The sequence below is a fragment of the Nicotiana tabacum genome, chromosome 7, assembly GCF_000715075.1.
Source record: "Nicotiana tabacum cultivar K326 chromosome 7, ASM71507v2, whole genome shotgun sequence".
Classification (NCBI taxonomy): Eukaryota; Viridiplantae; Streptophyta; class Magnoliopsida; order Solanales; family Solanaceae; genus Nicotiana; species Nicotiana tabacum.
This window is the reverse complement of record NC_134086.1, coordinates 38,361,693-38,378,049: the sequence shown is the minus strand read 5'-3', so window position 1 is coordinate 38,378,049 and position 16,357 is coordinate 38,361,693. Positions and strand designations below refer to the sequence as shown.

General features: G+C 33.5%; 1 protein-coding gene and 1 pseudogene across 1 annotated transcript; one reads left to right on the top strand and one right to left on the bottom strand.

The window, feature by feature from the left end:
* The first annotated feature begins 2,978 nt into the window (after positions 1–2,978).
* On the top strand, positions 2,979–9,203 carry LOC107783079 (lipoamide acyltransferase component of branched-chain alpha-keto acid dehydrogenase complex, mitochondrial-like). The gene is made up of 8 exons (XM_016604051.2): positions 2,979–3,315; positions 4,088–4,234; positions 4,929–5,054; positions 5,439–5,812; positions 6,338–6,585; positions 6,758–6,846; positions 8,434–8,661; positions 8,781–9,203. Exons 1-8 carry the CDS (start codon positions 3,121–3,123, stop codon positions 8,892–8,894), a joined length of 1,521 nt encoding a protein of 506 aa, XP_016459537.1. The 5' UTR covers positions 2,979–3,120; the 3' UTR covers positions 8,895–9,203.
* A 1,176-nt stretch (positions 9,204–10,379) lies between these two features.
* LOC107783080 (DNA-directed RNA polymerase V subunit 7-like) lies at positions 10,380–13,112 on the bottom strand (annotated as a pseudogene).
* Between the last annotated feature and the right edge of the window lie 3,245 nt (positions 13,113–16,357).

The window sequence follows — 16,357 nt, the reverse complement described above, 5'->3', positions numbered from 1 at the left end:
ACGTTCATATTGGACCAATATATACTATTAAGCATGTGTTTATCCTCATAATTTAACTTTGGCCGTAAAAAAATGAAGGATATCATTTTAATTTGTCCAAAAATAATTATTATTATTATGCTTGTATTTTGCAATGATAATAAATAATGTATGTGTTCAAATAATCTCCAATGTTGGACTATATATTTGCCGCGACATATTTCCACACATATAATTTATGTTGTACATTCGAAATGAGTATGAAAATTAACAACAAAATGTTTGGTCATCACATAATAGCCAAAGCGACAAAAGAAAACAAACACCAAAAACATCCTCCTCCTTAAAAGTATTAGGTAAGATATGATCAATCACATTTCATATATCTGCATAATAAGTACAAATAATATCTACTTTAACTTAATTGATCAGCTTTATAGGTTCAAATGATATCCATTTTTTATTCAGTATTATACTAATTTAACGATATTGAGTACAATACTTAAATGATATTTGCATTTTTTCAAAAAATTGCTTTATAAGGAGTGTTTTTTTTATTTTATATTGCTTTTTAATAAATTTAATTTATTATATTTTTATATAAACAATTGATTAAAAATTTACGTGCAATGCACATACATAGAAACTAGTAACTTCATAAATATCTCTTACATAGATTGTTATGTTTGATAATTTTTTTTCTTTCTAAGAATTCAAACTCGTGTGTGACCAACAATTCTAGTTGCATTGTAATTTCTAATTAACTATACGTACAATTTTCAAATAATTTCAGTACAATTTTATTTTATTTTGATTTCCTAAATATTAGGAATTTTTACATAGTACAAATAAGGAATACAATAAGGAAAGATTTAATAACCAAAATTATAACTCATTTTAAAATCCTAAATATTAGGAGTATAATTAAATTACAATCTTGTCCAATGTAAATTCAGTTTTAAAAGAGTAAAAAAGGTGAATGATATTTCGCTAAGGGCCTTCGTACTTTTAATATAGAATAGATAAAGATTTTTTTTAAATGTCTTGAAATATTTGGCATTCTCTTACGGGATATAATATTTAATAAACTATAGAGTGCTCCATATTTATTAACCTTAAATAATGGGTGGTATGATCACTTTCTTATCAAGTGTTACTGAAATGCGTCAATCTCTTTGTTCTTCCATATTCATAGGTCAAGATCTATTAAATTCTTATATCATTTTTGAATTTGAAATGGTTATTATTATTTAGGTATCATATTAATTTTTATGTTTAATTACTAAATTTGGTTAACCTCGAAAGTGTACATCGACAAAAAAATATTGTTATACGATTAAAAAAATAACTATCATGTGTTACTAAGTAAATTCTCCCATAAGAATATTTAATAGATAATATGTTTGTCAATTTTTTAAAATTTTTACTAAACATATATTTACTTATAAAAAATTTAACAAAGCAAGATTAAAATAATATTGAAGTAATGAAAAACCAGAAAAATCAAGAAAATCCGCCAAAACAGAACCAATCCAAACCGATATAGTTGATTTGGTTCGGTTTTCAAAACCGAACCAACCCCGTCCATGTACACCCCTAAGTACAAGATAATATATTATGGTGGCAAAATAGTTAAAAAAATTATCTACCCATATTATCCATTAAAAAATGGGCTGGATTACGAACTTCTAAAAACGAGTCAAATATGGATAAGAACCATATTATTCACTTAAAAATTGATAAGCAATGGATAACTAACGAGTTTAACTTATAAATTTGTAAAGCCTCAAATTGGGGTTCCTTAAGTTTGGGAGACTAGGAATTCTCCCAAAAGTGATTATATTCAAGAAGCCATGGATAATATGGATATCCATATTATCCGCCGACTAAACTATTTTTTATCTGTATTAAATATAGGTCAGAACGGATAATTTATCCGTTTTTATGCATTATCTATTTTTGACCCGCCCATATCCGACTTGACCAGGCCATTTGCCACTCTTAATAATATGATACCATCATTATATATCAAACTTTTAATTTTAAACATATCAATATTATGTGATTATAAACAGAACCCATTAAGGATAAAATAAAATATTTAGGTTCCCCTTTGTCCATAGATATTTTTTATTTTTCTCGATTTTTTTCTTTTCAAAAATGTATTTGTCTATGACATATTGCAATTTTTTTGAAAATGAGTTTTTCAAAAATCAAAAAGTAATTTTGACTACTTTTTTAAAATTTTTAGACATAACTGCAATATTTTTTCAAGTGAAATATATATCCAAATATAATTTCAAATTCAAAATACTATTTTCAACTTAACTCCAAATACTATTTTTTCCCTCAAAAATTACAATCTTTATGTCAACCGCCTACTTGAAGTGAAATAGTTTTGAATATAAAATGTAATATTTCTTTTAAATAAATATAAAAAAAATAATACCACATGACTGGAACTGTTGTATTTCCCCAAGATTACTAGATTAGTACCGTAGGAGTTGCTTGTAAAAGTTGGTCAATGTTTTTTTTTCCGTCTAATAATAATAATAATAATAATAATAATAATAATAATAATAGTAATAATAATAATAATAATAATAATAATAATAATAATAATAATAATAATAATAGTGCAAAAATAATCCAACATCATTTCTCGTTTTTGAAGCAAATAGCCCGTTTAGTCAAGCTATTTTTTGGCCAAAAGTATTTTTTTTGGGTCAAAAGTACTTTTGGTCAAAAATTGAGGTGTTTGACTTTTGGAAAGAAAAAAAGTATTTTTGAGAAGAAGCAAAAACAATTTTGAAGAAGGGAAAAAAAATAGCTTCTCTCCAAAAGTACTTTTTTAAGAATTACTTTTAAAAAAAATACATTTCTCAATATAAGCTGATTTTTGCACGGCCAAGCGGGCTATAAATCATGTTCAAAAAATTTCTGAAAAAACCCGCAATAAAATTTACTCCACTACTGTAACTGGTTTTTTTTGTCAACGCAATAAAGAATAGACAGACAGCAAATGTTTATATTCAGCAGCACAGAATAGTTGTACTTGTCCACATTGTCTCACTTTCTTGATTTGCTGACCCAAAAAATAGTTGAACCCCACAAACAAAATCTCCGCTAATTCCCATTACTATGATTTGCCGGAAAATTAATCAGGGTAAGCTCCGGAATTCCTTCCGGCAGAGTATTTGCCGGTGGTTTCAGTCTTCTGTTGCACCGGTGGCAGCTCCGATGACACCTGTTAGTACTGTAAGCAGCAGTGGCAAGAAAATTCAGTCTCAACTTCATTTCTTTGGAAACTATACGACACCGTTTTGCTCATTTAAGGTGACAATTTAGTTTGCTTTTGTTTTATCCTTTTTCAAGATTATTTTAGGTAAGTGAGTGTGTTCATAAGCTTTTTACCATTAATTGTATGTCAGAGTACTTTGCTTTAGTAGTGGATTCTGAGTGATGTGTGCACACTTTTGTTGAACTTGTCAAACTGAATATTCGAAAGGGTAATTTTCCAGTGCTTTTTTGTTTTGCTTTTTGTTTCTTTTTAGTTTGTTCCTTTCAACCCCACCCCCTTTTTCCTCACATGGGATGTGATGAATATCAAGATTCTAGGCTATGTGATATTAAAGCTACATGAATTAAGTAAATTGGTTTCATACTGACCTTAGAGAAATGCTGCAACCTATATAGGATTGTAGATTTTGATGTGGCTGTAATCTGGCATTTTTAACCTTCCCCGGAGCCTGCGGAAAGCGGGATGCTTTGTGCGGCTAACCTTTATCTATTCAAGTAATAGGCAGAATTGGAATTTGTGCAGATTAGTTTCTAAAGTTGGTGTTTCTTTTCATCCAGTGGTGTTAAGATTAAGGATCATCGGTAGCGTTTTGGTCAGATCATGGAATTTGTTCCCTCATTTAATGTTTACTTGTTCTATTTCTACAACATGTTCTGTCTGTTTCGCATCAGTTCCTCTTGAACCTATCAAAAGTTCTTGAGGCAGGTTTTATGCAATATTTTTTGAGAAGTTATTTTTTCCGTAGGTTAGCAAAACTCTGGTTTCTGTTGTTTTTACTTATTGTTTATGCCAATATTTCTTTTGCAGTCGAATGTTTCCTTTCCTCTGAGAGGGTGTAGTTTTTCAACTCAAGCTGCATTGGATCTTTCTACTGGTGGGGTAATTGATGTACCTTTGGCGCAAACTGGTGAAGGCATTGCTGAATGTGAACTTCTCAAATGGTTTGTTCATGAGGTTAGTGGATGTTTCGTGTTAATATAATAGGGTATTTCATACCATACTGTTCTTCTTTAGTAAATGATTTTCAGCTATATTACTAAAAACATGCAATTGGACTCCCAACTGCTTGACTTTTTTTTTAAAATTAAACTTGATGTGAGGAATTTGAAGCCAATCATACCTTGAAGTAGAATTTACATGCATCTTTATGCCCTTACTTGTTTAGCAAACTGCAGTTGATGTTTAGCTCCTCATGATTTTGGCCATTACCCTGTTGGTCCTTATAATCTTCTCTTATTAGAAGTTATCAAGTACTACCCATTGTTTTCATTTGCGATTTGGCCGTACGAGTTAGTATATGCTGGATTCTTGTTTAAAATTCTCTTAGCCTTTAATGGCTCTGCCCATTTTTTATTATCTATAATTTGGTGGGATGAGTTAAGTATGCTGGGTTCTTGTTTAAGAATTTCTCATAGTCCTTTAATCACTTGTCGAGCAGGATTCTAACAGCATGGTATTCCAGCATTAAAACATCTGACTTGGGAGTACCTGCTTCTTTCCCCTCTTGTCTCTCTGCCTTTTTTCACTTCTCCTATTTCCTCTTGTTGGATTGCTGACTTTGCGCTGATTAGCTCATAATTACTACTTTACTAGTCTATGAAGCATTTTATATAATACATTCTGATGATTTTCTTTTTTTTTTGGGCAGGGGGACCAGGTTGAAGAATTTCAACCTCTTTGTGAAGTTCAGAGTGACAAGGCAACCATTGAAATAACAAGTCGTTACAAAGGAAAAATTTCTCAAATTCTTCATGTTCCCGGCAACATTGTAAAGGTACAACACACACAGTGCGTTCACTGTGTACCAACCACACTGAAATTCTTCTGGTATTTAATCTTTCGTCTTAAGGATTTGGTTGTTTAACTGCACTTTAATAATGAGATCAGGAAGTAGTTGGAAATGTTAATCTCATACTGTCAAATAGGTTTTTTTAAAAGAATGATGAACTTCCATCCAGTTTGAAGATACCCTCACATGTTTGAGCAAAGAAGATGGAGAATAGGCTCACTTTTAAAAGATCAGCTACATAGAAAACCACTTTTTATGTGTGGTGTGCTTTTGGAACTATGCTTGTAAGAAAAATTGAGCAAAAATGTCGTTCATAAGAAGAAATGAGTACTTTTTGCATTATATCATTTTCTCTGCCAAATTTTGTAGGTTGGAGAAACACTTTTGAAGATCGCCGTTGATGACATTCCTGAGCCTGCTGAGACTTCTGATGCTTCAGAAAAGATGACATCGCTGGACTCTGATTTTATTGGCTCAAGTGATATCAGTTCCGTGCCCGAAAAATCCAAGATTGATGGAGTGTCATCTACACCTGCTGTCCGCAATCTTGCAAAGCAGTATGGTTTAGACATAAATGATGTGCCTGGAACTGGTAAAGATGGAAGGATACTTAAAGAGGATGTTACAAATTATGCAATGCAAAAAGGACTAATTAATGAAGCACTAGAATGTGCACAACAAAAACATTCAGAGGTTTCATCTCTCATTGGAGGGGGATATGAAGATAAGACACTTCAGCTAAGGTTAGTTTCTACCATAAAGAGAATTCAAATTCACTAGCTCACTTTACTATTTCCATATGGGGTGTTGTTTTTCATTTGTTAGAGACGTTCTTTGAACAAAATTTTGTTGATAGAAAGCGTGTTCTTTGAACAAGTTTCTTCAAGTGTGTTGTGAAATTGAGAAGTACAGTACCAGAATAAAGAATCAAACTAGAAAAGCATGTGTTGCTTGCATGTCGCTTTTAATCTCTAGATTCAACAAATTTTAAAGTTGCAGTAAGAGTTCCAGATGAGCTGGTTACAGATTTCTTTTCAGTTTTCTAGTAGTCCATATTCCATACTACACAACTTTTTCCAGGTTTTTGTCTAAAGCTTCTAACAACTCTTCTCCCTATTTGGTGAAATGCTTAGATATATTTCTTACCCAAGTAGTTCTCCATCGATGTGAAATGTGTGGTTGCAAAATTTAGATGCATATTCCTTTACAAGGGAGGTATTGCATTCTCTGTTCTACTCATAGTTTGCTATTTGATCCTCACTCTACAGGGGATACCAGCGTGCCATGGTTAAGTCAATGACATTAGCTGCGAAAATTCCACATTTTTATTTTATAGAAGAGATGAATTGCGATGCACTTGTGGAGCTCAAAAAATCATTCCAGAATGAGAATTCTGATCTGGAGATCAAGCACACTTTCCTTCCTGTCCTAATAAAATCACTTTCCATGGCTTTAACTACTCATCCCATGCTAAATAGTTGCTTCAGTGAGGAATCCTATGAGGTCATCCTAAAAGGTATATCAATGCAAAATTCTTAATTTTCAATTTCAAGTGTTCCAGTGTTCATTGATAGTAAAAATAGCTCGCTTTACATGATTTTGTGTTATATGCTGCTACTATATTTCCTTTTCTTCATTCACACATTCTTCGTCCCTATTAATGATACTCTTTTCTTCCCACGACCTAGGGTCCCACAACATTGGAATAGCAATGGCTACTCCAAATGGTTTGGTTGTTCCAAACATAAAAAATGTTCAGTCTCTCTCAATCTTGGAGGTGAGTTGGCATCTGTTATCCCAGTAAATTCAAATCTTGCCATAGTCTACACTACTGAAATTGACATTTCTATATGCTGTTTTTACCCCTCATATAATTACATCTCCACATTGCTTGTTATAGTCTATTAAGCGTAGGAAGATATTGGAGGCTGAGATTACTAATAGAAAAGGTCTAAGAAGTGTGGAAGTTCCTTTTTTCAACAAAACGGAAGTGTAGAAATTCCTGGTTATTCTGTGGATTCTTGTGTTTGCGTATTACTTTAATATCATATGATGTGGGTACAGCCTTATTCTTTATGAGTGTGTAAATTATTATTGAAAATCAAGAAATAGAAAGAATGTTTAGTTTGATCTGAACAAATAGAGAAGTTGTTAAGATATATTTAGGAGGAATTGATGAAGGAGGATCTAATGGCAGTGAAGCTTGGCAAGTTTATTGATGCCTTTTGTGATTATCTTTGAATCGATCTGGTTTTACATGTTCAAAATTGCAACTCCTCTCATTTGAGTGTTTAAGCCAGAGAATAAGGTTACGATTGGAAGAGTCTCAGATGTGGGCATTTTGGTCCTGGTGGAAATTTTGCTCAGCTCGAAATGTGACAATTTCGAGTCGATAAAGATCATTATAGTGAAATGAAATTGATAGAAGCACTGCTTCTCTATTCTGTGGTGTTGGGAGTACAGAACTAGAAGATGAATCTGCTGTCACTAGTTTGAGTAACTGATGAAAGAGTTTCATATAAGTGTTCCAGACTTTATGAAATGGGAAAAAGGAGGAGGATACGTAAAACTTGTGCACAAAAGGAGTACATTGATAATTATGTTGCTTCCACAGATAACCATGTTTATTAGTTGAGGGATGACCGGAAATCCTTGGTTTAGTACATTTAGTGCAATATCTTGCTCGTTCTCTTCAACACTAGCAACCTCTTATATATTTTCTGCGTCTGATTCTTACCATAGTGTGGAAGGAAGAAATTTTATGGCAGGTGTAGCTCAGGACTTGGTCTTTTCCCTTTCCTCCCTTTTCCTTTTCCTTGACTTGGTCTTTTCCCTTTCCTCTCTTTTCCTTTTCCTTTTCCTTGTTGACAACAACAACAACAACAACAACAACAACAACCAAGTATAATCCCACAAGTGGGATTTGGGGAGGGTACTGTGTACGCAGACCTTACCTCTACCCTGATGGGGTAGAGAGGCTGTTTCCGATAGACCCTCGGCTGTTTCCTTTTCCTTGTTGACACTAATTTTCAAAATAGTATCTTAATCAGTTCTTTTCAAGACAAGCAACCTGTCCACATTTTCTGCACCTGACCCGTCTTACCATAGTGTGAAAGGAGGCTGAGAAAACTTTTGACTATGAAATCTCAGAACGAGACTTTTCTCTCTCCACATCCCCCCCTCCCCCCCCCCCCCCAACAAAAAAAAAAAGAAAAAAAAAGAAAGAAGAAGTGATAAGTGCTATTTTCCATAGTCCAAGATCAATTCCTTTTATCTTTTTGCTGTATCTATTTACACTACTAAATGCATGTCTTTGCTTCCTTTTGAGCGGAGTTGTTAACTGAATATATGTTTTCTGCTACAGATAACAAAGGAACTGTCACGACTGCAGAAATTGGCTAAGATAAACAAGCTTACTCCTGATGATATATCAGGGTCAACTATTACTCTAAGCAATATTGGAGGAATCGGTGGAAAGTTTGGTTCCCCACTTATAAATTCACCTGAAGTTGCCATCATAGGATTTGGCCGGATTCAGAAAATTGCACAGTTTGCTGAAGATGGGGATGTATATCCTGCATCAGTCATGACGGTATGTTGTGGTTTAAAGACCTTCACGATGCACCCCTCACACATTAATTGTCATGCAATGCATCAAAACCAGACGTTTTCGTTTCAGTATCTCATATAGGATGTTTCCATTTTTTTCAGATAAATATAGGTGCAGATCATAGAGTTCTTGACGGAGCAACTGTTGCGAGGTTCTGCAATGACTGGAAAAAATTTGTTGAAAAGCCAGACCTCCTGCTGTTGCACACAAGATGAATTCTCGTCCCTGGAAGTTGATCGGAAAGAATGTAAGTCTAGTCTAAGCTAAAGGCTCATATTGTTGGTGCCTTCCTTCTCATTGTTGGTGCAAAGATCAATTGGAGCTTATAGGTGTCCTGAAAGAAAGAATCACTAATCTAATAAACCACAGTGTTAGCATTCAATGCAACCAAGTTATTATCTATATAGCTGTTGCAACATTTCCTCTAATTTTTTGCTGTCATTTGTGGTAGTCAGCTTCCTCTTCTATAAAATGTTAGACCTGCAAACATTGTTCAAGTTAAAGGAAATTTTCTTACTAGTAAATCCGTTGCATAAGAGGGACATGTTATTGTTGAATCGAATGCTCTTGAAAAAAAAAGTCGTGCTTTGAAAAACAGTTGTTTTGTTCCCTAAAACAACAGTTTAATTGTTTCTGTAGTTCAAAAAGGTAGATGCTTTTTGCTGTTTAAAAATTTAAAAAATAATCTGGTAACACGACAAAATTTTGTTCTTCTAGACAAATTCAAATACACACATTTTACTTTTCAAAAAAATAAACCTAAAGCAAGATTTCACTAAAAGTATTCTAATCTTAACGTCAGAATGTTAGCGCGGCATGTTTATTGTTTGAAGTAGATTTTGGCTGTTTCAGCTTGACTACTGATTCTGTAGTCTTAGTAGCTAGACAACTTGTGAGAGTGTGTTCCATTGAGAATTCGGCGGGGCAAAAATGATCAAACCATGTACTTCAAGGTTGGTTTAAGGGTCAAAAGAGAGCCAGAGGAAAAAGAAAGAGTGAAGGTTGTAACTTATTAAGTATATTGCAAATTCCTTTAAGTTGTAGACTAGAATAGAGCTTCTTTTAGAGGAGGGATAATACTTGTAAACTTTTCTTAGAAGAGCACATTTCAGCAATCTGGATGATATTACTACGGCTTGAATCAAGTAGATGTTGTAGTTGTGGTTTTAGCTGCCTTTCCCATTGGCATTTGAATTAGTAAAGCATCCAAAGAGTTGCTTTAACTTTAGATTCCACAGCTATAGTTAAAGTCCGTCTCAAGCTACATCTAGTTCTAAGTGATGTTATCTAATCATCATTATGGGCTCTCTAGTTTACTCAACCAGGCTTATGTTGTTTTTCTTTCTGGACCTTTTCACTCTGCACGGGACAGAATCTTTGTTCCTGGCTAGAAAACATGGAAAACTTTGAAACTATTTTCCGAAAGTGAAACGTGAGGCAGGAGTAAAGGTTAGTTACCTGTCCATGGAGTAAGAGAATCTGGGATGACAAACACTATATGAAGATGATAACAACAACAACAAACCTAGCTTAATCCCATACATGGGGTCTGGGGAGGGTAGTGTGTGCGCAACCTTACCCCTATTCTATAAAGGCAGAGAGGCTGTTTCCGATAGACCCTTGGCAAAAAAAAAAAAAAAAACACTATATGAAGATACTTTTAAAGAAATCAGTCACGAGAATTAGACACTTTAGAAGGGTATTTCAGGTATCAAAAGGTTCATCACCTTAACCATACTATGTCTTTAAAACATTTACACATTCACTAGAGGGCTTAAGCAATCAAATGAGAAAATAAGACACTTACAGAGAGTGTCAGCAACATCAACAGATATAAGTCACATCCAATCCAAAGCAGTACTAAACACAAATGATATAACTACTGAATTTAGCTTTACTATATATCTTTAATCACAACTTTATGATCGGATTCAGATGGGTCCAAGGTGATCACCCTCCAAGCTGACAAGTGCTAGTAATTCCTTCCCTTCCTCCTTATACTCTGTTCCAATCACAATGCAACGCACCACTGTATCTTTCTCAATTCTTGACATCTTCTCATTCATAAATATGGGATTTTCCCCATGCACATACTTATAATCTGACATCATCTTATTAGATAGGTAAATATTGTCTGCGGGGCCAGTTTTCAAAAAGACGCCGTGCTTCAAGATCTTGGGAATAACCCCTTCCAAGATCTCTCCGCGAAACATCTTGAAGGTAATGCAGCTGAATTCTACAGGGAAAAGCACATCACCAGCCATCTGTTCTCGAACTTTTCCTTCTCCAATGCAGTGACTGCTAAAAAGTAACCAAGATTCTTTGAGGCTTTCTTGGAAGCAAAATCTTTCAAGAGGCGAATGACAATCTCCTTCTGAAGCGTTAAACCTTCAACGTCAAGATTCTCAGCAGGGATTATTACGTTCCACGACAACCGAGATTTCAGAAACATTTTCAAATGACCTGTCACAAATCAAAACACATTGGGCAATGGTCAATGAAGATCGGGCTACGCTCACTTCGTATACACCGTAAGAATAAACAACAATAACAACAACATACTCAGTATAGTCCCACAAATGGGTCCTTATCCCTACCTTCTGAAGGTAGAGAAGCTGTTTCCGAGAGACTCTCTGCTCAAGAAAAGCAAATCACAGCAGTCGTGAAAAGGAAATACAGTGGAGAAGAATCCATGTAAAGAGCTAGAAGTACATCCTAAGAATGGAACATCAAAATACTAAGGATTTACATGCTATATGTACCTAATTCTTAGCATTGACATCTTTTCCTCAAGTTAGTTGCAAAAGAGTGGCTTGAAACATCACAGAAAACCCCAGGATATCACACAAATTTATTCCCAGGTGTTACAGTTTATCACCTAATACAAGAATGATGTTGGACTATAATAAGTGTACAAGGTAGGAGGCACAAAGAGGATAGAAGAGGGAGATAAACATAAACCATAATATATCTTATTCTGAAAGACTCCATTCTTATAAATTATAAGATAACATTACAAAGGGTGCTTTTATAGGTGCTACTAGTCTGTAGACATATTTCTTCACACCTCTTTCATGCACTCTATGAACCAAGCCACATTGATAAATGATAATATAAAAGTCTACCTAAATAATGCAAATTCATGCACCTAAGATAACTAAAAAGACATATGAATCTAGACATTTGAACATTTAAGTTTACTATTTTCAACAAATGCAGGAATCAGCTATTGCAACAGCTACAATGCATCCCTTCATCTCTAATAAGAGTATTTCAACCATTTTCTTTTCTGAAGATAATAATTCAAAGTGAATATAGGCAACTCTTTTTCAGCTAAACAAATATCATTAACATTAGTGAAATAGGTGTAATCGTGGTAAGAGAGAGAGAGATTCAAACCCAGTTTAAAAACAAAAGCTTACATAGCAATTCCAAAGGTCAGTATAAAAACTAAGTCCATATCTCTTATACAATGATTATGATCCAAAAAAAAAAAAAATGAAATAATTTGGAGGCAGCCTTATTGAAAGCTGCCTACGCTTTCAATATCTTCCCATCCTTCTCCCTACGCTTTTCATGTTGAAAGCAGCTCAACTTTGAATTTATCAAATGCCCTTATTTTATTAGTTTCCTAAATTAGTAACATTTTCCGACGTTCAATCAAAATAAGTGCATATGGTATGAAGAAAAATATCCTATAGCACCCAAAGATGTGGTCTAGTGGTCAATGAAGTGAGTTGAGAATTAAAAGGTCTCAGGTTCATATCCTAGCGGAGGCAAAAAAACACTAGGTGTAGTTTTTTTCCCATCTGCCCAAGCCTTGGGACATGTTACCTGACAGTTGTGCTGGTGGGAGATATCAAGTTCGAGGTGCGCGCAAGCTAGTCCGGATACCATAAATATGAAAAAATCGAAACTTTGTCTCACTATCTAACAATCTAAAATTTAAAAACCCTTTCAAATAGACTATCGAAGAAAACCATAAACTAAGAAAGTCATTTTTTCCCTTTTAATGAAGAAGTATACACATGGAAGCGGAAAAGCTCAGTCATTTCAGGAACAGCTTCAGAAAGTGCAAACTATGAAAGGGTAACATGATCGAAAAACTCAAAACAGCAAAAACTAAGAAAAGAACAAGAAGAAATTAAAAGGTCGTATCTTGGACAATATTATTAATACTGGCTTAAGCGTAAAATTATAAAATGGTGTCAAGTATAAAAATGCAGTTTTCTCTTTAGGGATGTCCAACAGAGAGAAAAAATAGAGGAAAGAAGCTGTAGAATTGAATTATCGATGCTTGCTAACAAATAAAGAGAAAGAATTTGAAAGAATTAGATAAAATGCACAAGAAGAAAAAGAGAGAATATATATGGTCGCTCTTTGGAAGGAGGAGGAGGGAAAGGACTAACCTTTGCTGTGGGAAGCAGAGTGGTGAGTTTGGTGCTACTCTTTTTTATATTTGGCAATCCAAACGGAAAACTTCTATAATTGGAAATTAACGGAGCTTTGAGGCATCCGTTTTGTTTCTCTAGCAGCGGAATAATACTAGTACTAGTCCTTCCTTACATGCAAATGTTGTGTCTACAGACTACAGACTCTTTTTTTTTTTTTTGTGTCAACAAATTTAAAATAACTTACTCTATGTGTTATAAGGAATATTAAATAACTAGTAAGCATCTGCATATTTCCATTTTCTTCTCTACAGCAAAACATCTCCTCATTCAGAGAGTAGTAATCTGCAATAATTTTACGTTATATTTGAATTAAGATTGAAGCAGAAGTGAAAATGTAAAGCCTTTTTGGTTGAGTTTTCACCAAGGCTGTAGATAGTTTATATATAGCAACAAATGTACCGCAGTAGCCTAACTGACCTGACTTATAGGAATTTGAATTAATGCTGTATTTTGTCCCGGGCCCGGGCGTTAGTGGGCCTAACGGGCCAGGCCTCGCGGTCCCGGGCTTCGTGGTCCTGGGCTCTGGCGGTCCCGGTCTTCGTGGGCTCAATGGGTGGAACCGGCCCGTGACGGGCCTAAGCCCACATGGTCCTGTGCTTAACGTGCCGGGCTCGTGGGCTTCGCGGGCCTAGCGGTTTTTTTTTTTTTTTTAAGACAATTTCTTGTAGTATCATGGCTATATTAAAAATATATATGTAGTATATATGTATATCTAATTATTAAAGTGCTTGACGAAAAAGAAAATAACAAAACAATAGTAAAACACTAAATTGTCATGCATAATATATTTTCTTGTAGTATATTATATTGTATCTTATGTATATATATTCGCATAATATATTTTCTTGTAGTATATATATTGTATCTTATGTATATATATTCGCATAATATATTTTCTTGTAGTATATTATATTGTATCTTATGTATATATATTCTCTTATATATTTTCTTGTAGTATATATATTGTATATTATGTATATATTGTAGCATAATATATTGTCTTGTAGTATATATATTGTATCTTATGTATATATATTCTCTTATATATATCACTTCTTGAAGTATATTATATTGTATCTTATGTATATATATTCTCTTATATATTTTCTTGTAGTATATATATTGTATCTTATGTATATATATTCGCATAATATATTTTCTTGTAGTATATTATATTGTATCTTATGTATATATATTCTCTTATATATTGTCTTGTAGTATATATATTGTATATTATGTATATATTTTCGCATAATATATTTTCTTGTAGTATATTATATTGTATCTTATGTATATATATTCTCTTATATATTTTCTTGTAGTATATATATTGTATATTATGTATATATTGTAGCATAATATATTGTCTTGTAGTATATATATTGTATCTTATGTATATATATTCTCTTATATATTTTCTTGTAGTATATATATTGTATATTATGTATATATTGTAGCTTATAAATAATTCTAAGTATAGACAAAGAAATATTGCGAAAAGAAGCTCATGGGTAGAAGCAATAAATTTTATTACCAAAAAATGGCATATCTTTCTTAGTCATCCTTCCCCCAATGGAATGAGCACAACAAGGTACTAATACCACCATTAGAAGGAAAAAAAACTAAGGAAGATGTGCCAAAATACAAGTTACATATTATTCTATGTATTATCTCTAACAAATCTCATAAATCCTTCAAGGTTCGGAGGAGGTTGCGTTGGTGGTGGTGGAAAAGAAGCTTGTTCATCACCACTTCCGGGCGATGCAACAGTTGAAGCTTGAATTGATAAAATATCCCGAGCCATCCTTGCAAGAACAGGAAAATGTTTTTCCCTTGCCTTCCACCATTCCAAAAGATCAAAAGAGCCGTCTGGATTCTCCTTTTCAAGTCCCTGAGACAAATAAACTTGAAGCTCATTTAGATGTGAAGTTTCATCATAATTTTCACCTTGAGACCCCCTGAACTCCGTCCAAGATTTAAGAGCTTTTAAGCCCGCAACTCTTTTAGAGGATTGTGGGCTAGACGAAGTAGGGGTTGGAATAGTTGGCCTAGCATGCTCTAAGGCAAGTTGATAAGCATTATAAACTGTTTGAGCGTTAATCTTAATTGAAGCTTTTGCATCTGCAAGTGTCGCAATTTCCTCATTTGAAAGATCTAAAGCCTTATAAATATTTGAATACCAAAAATGAGGACCTCCCAATTTCATTGTAGGATTTAGCATTGCAGCAAGACCATAAATAGGAGGGATAGGAAAAAAATATTTTTTAAACTTTTGTTTCATTTCATTTATAGCAAGTTCATAAATATCCCCACCCTCACTAAATTCAACAAACAAATCAGATAGTGCTGCAATATAAACTAAACAGTTTGAAATAGTAGTATAATATTGCCCAGAAAATGCATTTGTAGCAATTTGAAAATGTTCTAAAAAATCTAAAAGAATTTTAACATTAGTCCAATCTTGAGTGGTAAGCATTTCATCATCATCCTCACCACCTACCCGAGAATTAAACGTTGCATTAATTGGGTTTCTATATTCATATGCTACTACTAAACTTTCGTACATACAATTCCATCTAGTCGGGCAAGGTTTAGGAACCTTTCTTTCTCTAAGGCCATATTCATCACATTTTTTAAGATACTCTCTAAGTCTACTTCTACGGTTTGAATAAAAAAGCCAATTAAGAGCCATTCTAACCTTTTCAATTTCTATGTTTAATATTCGCATACCATCACCGACAATTAAATGATAAATATGACAAATACATCTAACATGGCAAATATTAGTAAATGCAGGATTTAGTGTTGTTGTAAGCATGCCTATAGCACTGGTGTTACTAGAAGCATTATCCATTGAAATTGCCATTATTTTATCGCTAAAGCAAAAATATCTACAAATATCTGCAACAGTGTTAGCTATAAACTTACCTGTGTGACGCGAATTAATTATTCTATATGCAATTATGCATTTTTGCATTATCCATTCCTCATCTATCCAATGACTTGTAACAGTTAGGTAATCACAATCATTACCACTTCTACCAATATCAGTAGTAATAAGAAATCCGATTAGGTATATGAGTAAATAAATACCGCAAATATTGTTCATATTCATGTTTGAATTTATAAATATCACTCTTAATTGTTGCGCGAGGCCAACCTTTATAAGTAGGATTAAACACTCTTCTAATATAATGAACCCAATTAGGATTAGAAGTAAAAGT